General features: G+C 34.3%; 1 protein-coding gene across 3 annotated transcripts in view; it reads left to right on the forward strand.

Moving 5' to 3' along the window:
* Positions 1–13,967, forward strand: part of LOC137017256 (butyrophilin subfamily 1 member A1-like) — a 32,724-nt gene that overhangs the window by 13,613 nt on the left and 5,144 nt on the right. For all 3 annotated transcript variants that reach the window (XM_067381306.1, XM_067381305.1, XM_067381307.1), the window contains exons 6-9: positions 6,789–6,896; positions 8,214–8,297; positions 12,594–12,638; positions 12,852–12,878. In XM_067381306.1, coding sequence (XP_067237407.1) covers positions 6,789–6,896; positions 8,214–8,297; positions 12,594–12,638; positions 12,852–12,878 — 264 coding nt within the window. The remainder of the gene's footprint in view (positions 1–6,788; positions 6,897–8,213; positions 8,298–12,593; positions 12,639–12,851; positions 12,879–13,967) is intronic.

Genomic DNA, 13,967 nt, shown 5'->3' on the forward strand with positions numbered 1-13,967 from the left:
AATGCTCCCTCAACTCTACCGAAATTCGTTTATGTCTGCACAAATAATTTCACACTGGACTGCTTTGTGAATGAATGTTAATACAACGGACAATACAAAACAGAGGTGGTGCTAAAAATTTGTTACTCAAGGATAAATCAGTAAACTGTTCCTGATCCAGCTTACAGCCTCCAGAGCGATATGGCAGTAATGAAGGTGAGAGCACTGTATTACAGTTCATCGGAGTTGATTTGTGGTTATAAAGTTTACCAGTTTATTAAGCACCACCCGAAAAGGCATAATGTCTTTATATATTTATTTACTGTTAGTTGTAATGAGTGTTTCACTTCCCTGTGTATGTTGATGATAATGCAAGAGAGCGAGAAAGAGTTTATGGATAATATTTTAATGCACACTTGCACTGTGTTTTATTCAGCTCTTACAGAGGTTTTCCTGAGTGAAAATGGACACTTCATATTTTGTTTGAAGTACAATAAACGTCATAAAACTCATCTAAAAGGTTTGGACAACATTCGGACGGGGTCCGAATATAGTGGAAGAAGACAATATAAGTTATAACCGTATTAGAACAAAACTATACCTGTTCTATCTCCATGCAGCATGTATTCGCAGTTTCTGACATTATAGTGAGTCCTGACTGAATCCTGACACCAGAGAATCAGCTCTTGAAGCTCCGCCCTCTTAGGCCGAGCACAGCAGCTCATTTGCATTTAAATTATCTGTGGGGTATTTTGAGCTAAAACTTCACATATGGGGACATCATAGACTTTTTTTACATCTTGTAAAATGGGGCATAATAGGTCCCCTATAATACATGCACAAGCAGCTACATAACACACTAAAAAAAAAAAGGAAAACATGAAAACGCATCTTATGACCCTTTTAATGCCTTAAATTTATAATTATTTAAGTCAGTCCTGAAACTACAGAAAAAAAACAGTTGTTTAAACTATTTTAATGCAGTAATTTGACTGATTTTAAAACAGACATGTTGAGTTGCTTTTTCATTAATCTCTTTCTTTAGCAATGCAGAAATGTTCTCTAAAAACTAGCTAAATCAAACACAATCAAAACATTTTCAATATAACATCAACAAAAATCAGACAAAACAAAACAACTAAAACTCTGTTAATCTCAATAAGTACTTCTGTAGATGACAAATAAAAACAAAGTCAAACTTGAATCACTTAATTATCTAATTAACTGCAGTTGCTTCAGTGTTTCTTTACTCAATGTGTATATGGGTCCAATCTACAGAGTGTTAGTGTTCATTTAACACTGAAGATTTTGCTGTGTACCTCGTTACTATAACATTTAGTAAAGGTTTTTTGAAGAGGACTACAAACAATGACAGCAGAACAGAAAGCAAATTTGTGCAAGCGTGATGAAAACCGCACAAAGAAAAACAACGATTTACTCGCACTGCAAACAGTTTTACTATCAATTACTTTATTTTTACAATTAAAACAGTTTTAAGGCAACTTTTTATTTGCAATATTTTATTTTTTAATTACAGTATAGTTATTTTTGCTCTCAAACACGGTTTGTTTGATTGCATAAAAAAGACACAATAAAAACTCCATAATTGTTACAGATCCCTTGTTCCCCTGGACTCTAATTCCCATGATCCTCCTGTTTTGTCACCTGCATTCACTTCCTTCGTCAGCTCCTCATCATCACCTGCACCTGGACTCCATTATCAACACTCCCTTTATATGGCACTCACTCCCCTCACTCCTTGTCCGTTCTAAATGTTGTATAGAGTGTATGTTTGGTGCTCCTTGCCTATTGTTCATTAAATATTACGTATAATTGTGGAAATCCGTATCTGCCTCATCTCTACACCAGCATACCGTGACAATAATATGCTGTCACATATATACTCACACCATATATATGTTCTCAACAGGATTTATTGAGAGCAACAGCTTATTCAACACTCACATGCAATGGTAATGTGCAAAACTGTCCATGTCAGTGTTTACAGAATCAGTTCCTGTGGGCTCCACCCACTGTAGGTGATTCCAGTTACGTCTCAGAATAGCTCCACTTTGAATCCGAACTTTAAATGAACCCAGAGCACTTGTAGTTAACTGCTAGCTCATTTTAGCACACACAAAGTCAAATCCAATAAGTTACTTCAAATGTAACTCATTACATTTGAAGAAACGGATTACCTTAATTTATTTACATTTAGAAACCAATATGAGTACACTCAACTGATTTTAGTTGAGTTCACTAAGTCAAGTCACCTTTATTTATATAAAGGTATATATAGGTATATATATAGGTATATATAAGGTATATATATTTTTTTTTACAATGCAGATTGTGTCAAAGCAGCTTTACAGTGATAACTGGTAAATAATTTAGCTCTTACGGTGTAATGCTCTTTCATGCATTCTGACTTATTTACACTGTTAAAGAGTTGCATTCTCATGCTAAACATGGCCAAAGTTTCAAAACACGAGTTGGACGTATGACGGAGTATTTCTGTGCCAAATCCACTACTTTCGGTACAGGATTCAGAGAGTTTTTTTCGAGTGTGTCCTGTATGATGTCAAAAGAGAGCGGAATTCCTTGTATAGGCACTTCTCCCTGATAAGCGTGCACACACACATCACCCAGAGCAAGAGCAAGATAGTCACGCCCATCAACGCATTTTGTTCAGGATACAGAAGCCGAGAGATTTTTCAACAGTGGCTGTGTCCCAATTCAGGGGCTGCACCGTTTGAAGGCTGCATACATCATCAAGTCTCATTTAAGAAAAATAAGATTGCAACGTAAGAAAGAAATTACAGTATTTTACACCTCACAATGAATATCAGTCAATTTTATTACGGTTACTTTTCTTAAATATGACATCCTTGATGAACTGTTCTGCCTTCAAATGCGATCTTTGAAGGACGCAACCTCCGAAATGAGCAAAGCTCCTGTCACCAAAGGAGTGTGTTTTTGGTTGCGAGGGAAAGATTGCCTTTTTCAGCTTCCCAAAGAACCCAGCGTTAAGAGAACAGTGGATGAAGTTTGTTTTTCCGAGGCAGCAATGGAGCTGTGCATGTATGTTTGTTTGTTCCCGGGAATTTGGTGATGAATACTGAGTAAAGCTGCATCAGATGTCTGTGTTTTGTTGGCAATCGGCGTGCAAGCGCATATAATGTAAACAACACAAACGTTTTTGTTCCCTTTTTATTTATAATGATGTCGCAGCTAGCATGTGATCTCTAGGCAGAAACTGCGTGCGCTCGTGACTCTTTAGCTCCGCCCACGGCACTGACGGCAGACAGTATCTCTCCAGGATCTCTCCTTTTTTCGTAAAGACTCGGTTTAGCGTATCTATCTTTTATAATGTACGGTCCGCAGTGCACTGGTCCAAGGATGGTAGCCAATGGCGCAGTAGAAGGTTTCCTGCGTGTTACTGTCTTCCTTTTTGCGCAACAATACAAGATTAAATTAAATACATTTTCTCACCAGAATTATCTCTTTTCTATTATCTGACTCCAAAGATAAAAGGTTTTACTGACGTACCATTACTCATGAGTTGTATAAATGTTTGATTATTCTCTTTAACTCTTTACTTTATATTTTACTCGTTCATTAGGAATTTATGTCGCACTGAGTGTCTCGTATCGGCCGAAATACGGACCTCACGGTCACAAACTGGTCAGTTTTGGTTATTAGACAGAGGTAATTGACTATACTAGTAGAGTGCCGCTTTCATGCTTGCTTTCTCTAAAAGTATTTGTTTTAGTCCCCATAGACTTGTATACACTTGAATTAAAGCAATATTAATTCTAGTCAGAGGTCACGGCCACTACTACAGGTATAAGCCGACCAATATTACTTTCTCTGATAGTAGTTTTGGTGTAGCCATGCCATGGTTTCCCACGTACACTTAGCTAGAATAACATTACAATAAACAGAGGTAAGGCCCACCCTATTTAGGTTGGTCGATCAACTTATTGTTGTCCTAAACGGAAATTCCCTTTTGGCCTTTACAGTCTAAGTACACTTGAACTAATACCAAATGTTAGTCAGAGCTCTAAAATCTCAGTTGGTGTGCCCAATGCTCCACTCAGACTGGATTTTTGGCCGTTACTAACCTGACCCGGATTTGCGGTAACATAACCTTCACTTAATCTACTAGAGAAAATAATTTCAGAATAAGGCAGAATAAATCAATCATAACAATTTATTATCCAAGAAATTGGGATAATACAAATTCAAATCAAACTCAAATAGTAATAAGCAAACATTCAATAATACCAATAAAGACCTTTAAAAATATTTACCTTGCAATGAGAACTACCCACAGCGAATGTGAGGGAGATCTGTTTACAGATTCCCCTAACCTTTTGCCACCATCCTTTAAATATCCAGATATCTTATGAATTTACCAAATGGTGTTTTTATTATTATAATCATTTGGGGACTTCTCTTTGAGGGATGTAGGGTAGTGGTGAGAATTCTTCTTTGATTTCTGTGGGAAGATGCAATTCATTTACATACAGGAGGTATTTGTGTGTGAGGGACCTGGGGGGAGTTTGATCACATTAGCATACAGTATTTACTCCAGATTCTAGATCTTAAAAGTGATTTCTCCTATGATTAAGGGAATGAGACCTTTTTACCAGACGCACTGAGACCTTATACATAATTCTCTAAATAATTTATAAAACTTTATAAAACATTGTAATATACATACATAATTCTCCCACTACATTGCTAAATCTACTCGATTTTACATATCATGAAAAATATACGGGGATAACCTGGCTTGTTTTGAGACTCCCCTGCTTAGTAATGATATGCCCGATGAAATGAATGATATGAAATCCCACCTGCACATTGACGGGATTGGTTACAAATTATTTGTGATGTAGAGAACGGGTAATTTCAAACTGCGTTTTTGAGACTGTCTTTGATTCACTACAGTTTTAGGGAGAAAATCAGCAATGGTGTTGACTGATATATTTGCACATTGTTTGTCTTAAAGCAAATTAAAAACACAACATAGGCACATGTGTCGGTGTGTGTTTAATACATTACCCATAAGGATTTGGGGGTGTATTACATAATAAATTGTATTATCTGACTGAGCATTGTGAATTTGGAGCACAGAGATACGAACACATTCGTGATAGACTGGTTATTGGGATAGCCGACAGTGGAGTGTCACAAAGACTTCAGATGAAAAGTGACTTGTCTCTCGAGAAAGCAGTGCAGATGACACGACAAGCAGAGCTTGTAAAGACTCAAAATTCAGCAGAAGTGAGCAGTAATAGCTCAATTAGGTTAAGTAATTGTACCTCTCCCAGATTTTCTTAAATCGAGGTGTTAGACAGGGATGTCCAGTCTCTCCTTATCTTTTCTTGATTGCAACACAATTTCTAAGTTTATCTATCAAAACAAGCCATCTAAAGGCATCAGTATTGGAAATACAGAGATAATTATTACTGCTCTGTTCTTAGAAGACTCTCTCCAAATACCAACAGCTCTCCGTATTCTTCAGCGTTTCTCTACAGCTTCAGGCTTACATCTCAATCTTAATAAATGTGAATTACTTACAGTCAAAAACAGTACGACTTCTTTACATTTAGTCATTTAGCAGACGCTTTTTTCCAAATTAATGGTATTGCAGTTAAAAATTGTTACATAAATTTTGAATACAGATGACTAAAAAAAACCTTAGGTGCTTTTCAAAGAAAAGGTTTAATTGCTGGTTACAGAGAGACCTCTCTTTAAATAGCAGAGAGTCTATCTCGCCGTACTTATACTGCTCAGTCACTATAACCCCACATGTAAAGTGGATGGAATCTTATCTAACTTTTATGGAAAAACATATTATATATGTAAATTTTCGAACTGTAAACCTATTTTTGTAGTATTCTTACAAGAGATAAAACATTATTTACAATTTCACTCTCACTTAACAAAAAAGACATACAATCTCAAAACATACAATGTGCACAGCCTACAAACTCTTTACTGTATTCAATGTGTAATTTTTCTTCATTTGTGTAATGCCCTCTTTTTATTCCCCTTTGTCTTTTTCTGCTGAAAACTGATTATTTATTTATTTTATTTTTTTATTCTATTGGTGTTATTCTTAATTGTTATGTTCTAACTGTGTTGTACCATGGTGTAAACTGAATGTTCAAATAAAGCATTTAAAAAAGTTTTCAACTCTCAGCTACAATCAATCAATCAATCAAAAGGGCAAACAAACTTATGAAATATTATGGTAGTGTTATCAAAATGGAGCGTCATCAGTGTCATCACAGAACGTTCAAATGTTTTACGCACCATTTTCATGTGGTAGGGAGCAGGAGTAAATTTAAAACTAACATTTTGAAAATTTTGAAAGGCATTACATGGACACAGTCACCTCTGATAACAAATTGTAATGTAGACATATTTTCTGTAAAACTGCTGTGAAACGATGTGTATTGTGAAAAGCGCTATACAAATAAATGTGAATTGAAAAATATGAACATTTATGTCAGAACAGCTTTAAAGGGTCATGAAACCCCAAAACACATTTTTTGAGATGTGAACACATATGTACAGGCTGCACATCATTGAAAACAATAAAGGTATTCATTATGTTTATTCATAAATGGAAATTAGTTATTTTTTATGTTTTTTTTTAAAGTTTATGAGTTATTTTTTAAGTTTAAAGGTTTGGTGCAACAGAATTATTAGATAAACTTTTATTTAATCTAGGTTAAACTTACTCCTTATTGGTGTAACCCACCCTTAATGTGCATAATTACTTTGTTTTGCAGATAATATGTTTAATTCTTGGAGGACATCAGTGATCATGATTTCAGTTTTTGTTGTGCTCAGTGTGATTGCTGGATTACTGATCGCTGCGTTTGCTCATAAATACAGAGGTAAAGTTATTTTTTCCTTGTATATGGTTGTATGGTTGTATATTCCTTGGTTGAACATTGCATTTTAAATTGCAGTTTTAATACAGCGGGATCTGTTTCAAGGTCTGTGACCACACTTAAAATTATATAATTAAAATCATTTTCAGTAGTGGTCTCAATCTATAGACACTGTAAAAAAAAAAAGTGTTCACTTAACTTTTTTAAATTATTTAACATTAAGTCAGTTAAGTTGAATTGACTTAGAATATTATCATGCGGTTTCACAGACTTAAGCCATTTCTAGACTAAAATGCATGTTTGAGCTGTTTTAACTGAAAGTAACTTGTATTGACAGATCTTAAAATATGTCAGTGACATTGTTTTGTCTCAAGATGCACACCAGTAGTGTGTTTTCTAAGGCACATTTATAAAAGCTACTTAAATGTCCTAATTAAACTAAGGCCTAATCCTGGCTTAATCTAAGCCCTGTCTGTGAAACCGGGCCTATGTATTTCAACCTGACATATTTAGTTCTTTTAACTTACAATATTAAGTATCTTCAACTTGAGCAATTTGAGTATATTTACTATTTCAAGTAAATGCAAGTTAACCGAGTCATTGTGAAATAACTCAAAGTTGTTTAAAAGTTAAACTAAAAATGTTTACAGTGTAGGCGGCATGTATGGCTGCCACAGGTTTCGGCTCACTCATCTTCATTGATGAAGTGAAGTACTGCGGAAAATGTGGAAAATGTACACTGTAAAAAATCTTAATTTTATGAAAAATAATTTTTTACAGACTTTTACTTTAAATTGTATTCAAAACTCTGTAAAATTACAAACAATATCTGTAAAATTAACAGTCAGGTGTTATTTTAAGTATTATGTCATTAATGACAAATTATAGTAATTCTCATTTTTAATACTGAAAAATTACTGTTTTTTTTATACAGTATTGCCCTGTTTTTTTAAATTACATATGTAAAATTACAAAATAATATATAAGTTGTGAAATCCCCACCAGATGGCGCTAAGGGACAGTTGGAATCATTGTATATAGTCTATATATTTAATGCTGCTTTCTCTTGTGTTTATTCTGAATTTTCTTCAGCACACAAACAACTAGAGAATGAGAAGAACAGAATACAACATGGGGAATTTGTCTTTATTAAATAATTTAATTCAGTATTAATGTCAAGTCTGTTTTCATCCGCAAAATATTTAATTAAAAGACATATATTCACATACTTTTGTGTATATCTTACGTCCTTTGATTTGTATTTATTGTGATTATATTTTAATGCTTCTGTTGTCTTTCTCTTGTCTGCATTTTCTTCAGAACAAACTCAACTACGGAATGAGAAGAACAGAATACAAGATGAGAAGAACAGAATACAAAATGAGAAGAACAGAATACAACATGGTGAAATTGTCTTTATTAAGTTATTCATTCATTATTCATTTTAAGTCTTGTTTCAGCCATAAAATATCCACTTAACTGTGTATTCATTAAATTTTGTGTATATCTTGGGTTTGGTAAATGGTTACCAGTTGTAATGTATATTTATTCAGTCACAGATGTACACTTATATGATAACACATCCTACACTGTAAAAAAAAAAAAAAAAAACTGCTAAATTTCCTTAAAAATACAGACATTCAGACTACTGAAAAAAACAGGATTATTCTTATTCTTCCTTAAATAAAGGTAAATGTCATGAAGTTGAACCTGAGATGTCCACGAATATACATTAATATAACTGAGTAATGACTGAACATTATTGAAGACATCTGATGATAACAAGCAGAATCACTGAAGGAAAGACAAACAACAATAACAACAACTGACTTTAGCCACAGCCTTAGATGAAATCAACTGAAGATAAAAGACATTAAATTCCACAACTCCACAAACAGCTTTACCAGCTTCACTTATTACTGACCAGATTGACTTTATTTTGTTATTGTTACATTTTATGTTACATTGTGGTGATCAGAGTTTGCTTTAGTCTTGACCCTTGACTTAAACATTATTTTCTTTGGCTGCTGTAACTGTGTCTTTAAGACACATTTGTTATTACAAAAAAAGTCAAGAGAAAATGATGTCTGTGTTTCTCTGAATGATATATTAGTTCAAAATGTTTTGAGCACAAACCGTTTTTAAAATCTTTCTTATTTTCTGGTTGTCACAACACTGATGGATCTCATGCTGTAGAATTTCTGGAATATCATAATCAAATATAAAACGTCACCAGTGGGTCTTAAAAAGTTTTAATTCGACCTTCTACAATTTTAGGCCTTAAAAATGTCTTAAATTGGAGCAGAAAGTCTTAAATTCAATATCATGGCATTAAATTATCGCCCTATGATTTCCACGATGCAGAAAACAGGTAGCCTACAAAATCGCAGAATCCATTCATAAAAAAATTACTATAAAAATGCGGAATGTCACAGAATTTGTTAACTTTTGGATGAATGTCGATGGCTCGACATTACCGCTTGTGCAGGACAAGTGAATTTTTTGAAGGGGCAAGTGAAAGAGAAATTTACATGTCTGACCAGACAGCCTGATTAAAACGTCAATAACAAACAATAACTACAGAATCACCAAAACACGAGAATGATTCTGTATTCATTTAGTGTAAATGGCGACTGATAGTGGATAATAATATATAATGTATAATGACGGTAACAAGGTTGTGCTGTTGAGGCTTGTGCAGCCTCTCTAGGAAAAATGGGGGGGGGGGGGTACTGTGGTACAAAAATAATCAAAAAGTGGATTGTTTATATTTGTAACATAAGATAGAGTTAAACATCACGCAACCAAGAGTGCTGTCTTCCTGAATACCATCATGATTGAAACTGTGGCACTGATTTCATGCAACAGTTCCATAAACAAGTTTAGTTTTTTACATTTTAGACGTAATATTGTCTGTTTTTGTTCTGTTTCAGCAGCAAAAATAGCTCCAAACAAAGATCACAGCAGAACCGTAGCGCATCTCACAGCAACACTCAGCCTTGTTTCATTACTGAATGATTCAGCCGTTTGAACGAATCGTTTGAATGAATGACTCAATGACTCGCTTATTAAGATGGTCATTTGCCGCCAACTACTGGTGATTTAGTTTCATGTTTATCATTTTTCCCCAACATTTCTTATTTGTATTTTTAAAAAAAATATTTAAAGCAATATCATAACATTATTTAATGCAGTTATTTTAATAATAATTTTTCAGTGTAGCCAATTTTATTGGTTACAAACCTATAGTGTCTTATTATTCTAATTAAATTTATTGATCAAATTTAAGAATTTAAAATGAAAGATGAAGCATTTAATAAGATTAGAAAAAAAAAATATTTACAAATGTTAAAATGTGCCCTTCTAGGTAAATATAACAAATATGCAGATTTCAATATGTTAAAGCTGATAGAACACTAAATGGGAATATTGCTTCAGAATAAATTAGATTTACACAACAAAAAAATCCTATTTTTCCAGACAAGCAACTTTTTTACTTGGACAAATGAATGACACATTTACTTGGACAAGCACATGACGAGGCTTAAAGGGTTAGTTCACCCAAAAATGAAGTTTCTGTCATTAATTTCTCACCTTCATATCGTTCCAAACCCGTAAGACCTTTTAATCTTCGGAACACAAATGAAGATATTTTTGATGAATCTGATGGTATCTGAACCACACATAGGCAGCAACGTCATTGCACCTTTTGAGGTCCAGAAAGGACATTGTTAAAATAGTCGACGTGACTACAGTGGTTCAACCTTAATGTTAAGCGACGAGAATACTTTTTGTGCGCTAAAGCAAAAAAAAAAAAAAAAGACTTTATTCAGCAATTTTGTCTCTCCCATGTCTTCTAAGCAGTTGACGCAGTGAAGCGCTTCCGTATTTATGTCAGAACACCGCCTCATTATTGGCCGGCTCCTGCATCAGCATCACACGCATGCGTCGTGCTGCTCACGTGAACAGCATCGGTCAATAATGAGCCGTTCTGACGTAAACACAGAAAAACTGCTTAGAAGACTGACAGGAGAGCCCTGCGATCAGTAGCCTACACTTAAAGGGGTAGTTCACACAAAAATCTCATGTGTAAGTACTTCACCAAAATACGGAAAACACAGAATCTGGTCAAAATAAAATAGAGAAAAAATCAAATTTGACAAAAAATAATACATATTTCATAGGGCCCTAAAAAAAATATTATTATTATTTTTGTTAAACTTTTAAAAAAGGGCTGTTAAAGGTGCTAAAGAGGATGTTTTGTTTGATACATTTTTGCAATATTACTTGAAACTGTCTTTACTAACTGATAAAAGACTATTTATTAGGTGCACTGAAAAGAATAATATTAATATACATCATCTGTGCACGAGGTAGGGCCTTAAAATCATTAGCCAATCGTTTACGCAATCATCGCGTAAACTATTGACCCTCTGGCTTGTCAATCACTGCCATTATGTTCCATATGAGAGACGTGCGCGGATTGGCCTTCTGGCTTGTCAATCACTGCCATGACGTTCCTTGTGTGAGACGAGCGCAGCTGCGCGCTCCAGTAACTTTCCACACTCCACAGGCGCCGCATGAAATGTTTTTGTCATGAGACAGGAGTAACAACTGCAGATTATGAGTTACCTGCGGTGAGTCCGACATAATGAATCCACAAACATGACACAGCGAATGCCGGTGGTAAACACTCGTGTTCCAATACTCGTGCACAAGTTTTGGGAGGCGTTCCTTTGAAGTGAGCTGTGAAGGAGGGGGTTGTTCTTACGCATGCGCTCATTTCAAAAACTCAGTAACAGTCTTTGGATTCTCAGTCGACGAAAAAATCCTCTCTATCACCTTTAAATTGTAAATGTTTCATTCTTTCATATAATTAGACATGCTTTTTGACTAATAATATTTCATTAAACTATTAAAACAGAGTAAAACTAAAACAAAAAAATCTTCCTCAGGATTTTTGTTTTCCAGTACAAATGTGTAAATATCCTTAAATCAAGATACATTTACTTGACTGTCTTGAAGTCTTATTTTCTGAGAAATTTAACAAAATTAGCTTCAAATTTTGAAGTGTTGCTAATACAACTCGTTGTGTGCTTCCTAGACATTTACAGAGAACACTGATGTGTTATATTTCCTTCAATCTATTACTTCAATCTTCTTTAATTGGTCTTAAATTTACCTTCATCAAACCTGCATAAACTTTGGATTATACAGTTGACTATGAATGAAATCAGTGAATCAGACCATTAGATAATGATTTTGCTTTGAAAAACGTGAGATGCGGGCAGTGGAATGGGGAAAAAAATCGCAAGGTCTTGAGATGCGTTTTTAAAAGTTGAACTGATTTTAACTTGAGCGCCACGTTTTTAGAACGCCGTGTCATGAGCGAGATGCTGCAAAAGACAAAAGACACGAGTGCACCGGTTTTGCACGTCCGTCTAGTGCGTGTTTAGATAGAAATACAATGGAAAAGTAGCGCATTGGAATGGAAAAATGCATTCTGTGTGAACGGCCCCTAAGAAATTAGTCCTACACACAAGGGCGTTTTAAGGACAAAAACCTGACAAATGTCTTGAAATACATCATCTGAACAATGTTTTGAGTTACAGTGTGTAAACAACTAAATTATCATAACTTAGTTATAATTTTGATGTCATTTCAATGTTATTTTCTCATCTTTTCCTGAATTTTCTTTAGAACGTGATCAACTTTTACAAAGTCAGAAGATTATTATTCCAAAAGGTGAATTTGTTTTTATGGCTTTATTAAAATATGAACTACTTTTGAATTATTTTACAAATCAATGAATGAATACACTGTGCATTCATATATGTATACATTATATTTTATTATATATAAACTGTGTAAAGTTTATCAATTAAAATGATTGATCTCATTGATCTAAAGATGAATTCTGTTATGAATCCTTTATAACTTCATTCTTTCTGTTTTCAGCTCTCACTCATTTAAGATCACACAGGGGTGAGTAAAAACTGTTCCTGTTTTATGACACAATTATTTATTTGCACAATTTTAATTTCCCAAATTCATTATCATGTTAAACATTTATTTGGTTGTTTATTTTTTTTGTTTGTTTGTTTATTTGTATTTTTGAGAATTGATTCAAATGATTCAAACACTAAATGATCAAATGTAGTTTATTTGTGCCATAAGAGAAAATTAAATTTTTTTTAAATATTTAACTAAAGAGAAGCAAGACAAAAAAAAAATCAACACAAGTTGATCAAATGATGAACAACAACATAGAAAACAATCTCAAGTGAAGCAGGAAGGAGAAGGAGAAGTGTGTTATGAGTTTTATAAGTTATCAGGAGTACGATGTTCACCCGGTGGATGAAAAGCTGGCCAAAATAAGTTGTACCCCTGAGAGTCAAGAGCTGCCCAAAGCTGCTCCATGACATACTGTGGTGAGGGAACGGCCAATGAAACAGAAAGTGTGTTTTTCTGTGGTAATAGGAAATTTTTAGAGCACCCTAGCAACAAGTTCCATAGACTTCCATTGAAAGACATCAAAGGAATATCTTTTAATGTGAATAAACTCAACTGTGTACGAGAGACACAGATGAACGCTGAGGCACAGAGGAGAGAGCAAAACAAAACACCGGTCACGAATTAGAAGTCAAAATGATCATTTTTAAAGAGAAATGTCAGAGGATATAAGAGAAGAGGAGCTTGAGTTTGTTTGCTCTATTTGTTTGAACCACGAGAGACGTCTGAGCTTATGATACTCCTACATCCTGTGTCACACATCGCTTCAGAGGATTACTCAAACTTGTGCAAATCAACTTGTGTACGGTCGTCCGACAGAAGCTAGTTATTTTAGTTAATAAAGTTTTAAATATGGATATTTTTCTTACAAAAACACATCCCCTCGCTTCAGAAGGCCTTTATTAACCCACTGGAGTCATATGGGTTACTTTGATTATGGATGGATGTTTTTAAACACTGGCACCCATTCACAACCATTATAAACCTTGGAGGACTAATGATATTTTTTAATATATCTCTGATTGTGTTCTTCTGAAAGAAGTTAGTCATATACACCTATAG

The sequence above is a fragment of the Chanodichthys erythropterus genome, chromosome 3 (genome assembly GCF_024489055.1).
Source record: "Chanodichthys erythropterus isolate Z2021 chromosome 3, ASM2448905v1, whole genome shotgun sequence".
In the NCBI taxonomy this organism is placed as follows: Eukaryota; Metazoa; Chordata; class Actinopteri; order Cypriniformes; family Xenocyprididae; genus Chanodichthys; species Chanodichthys erythropterus.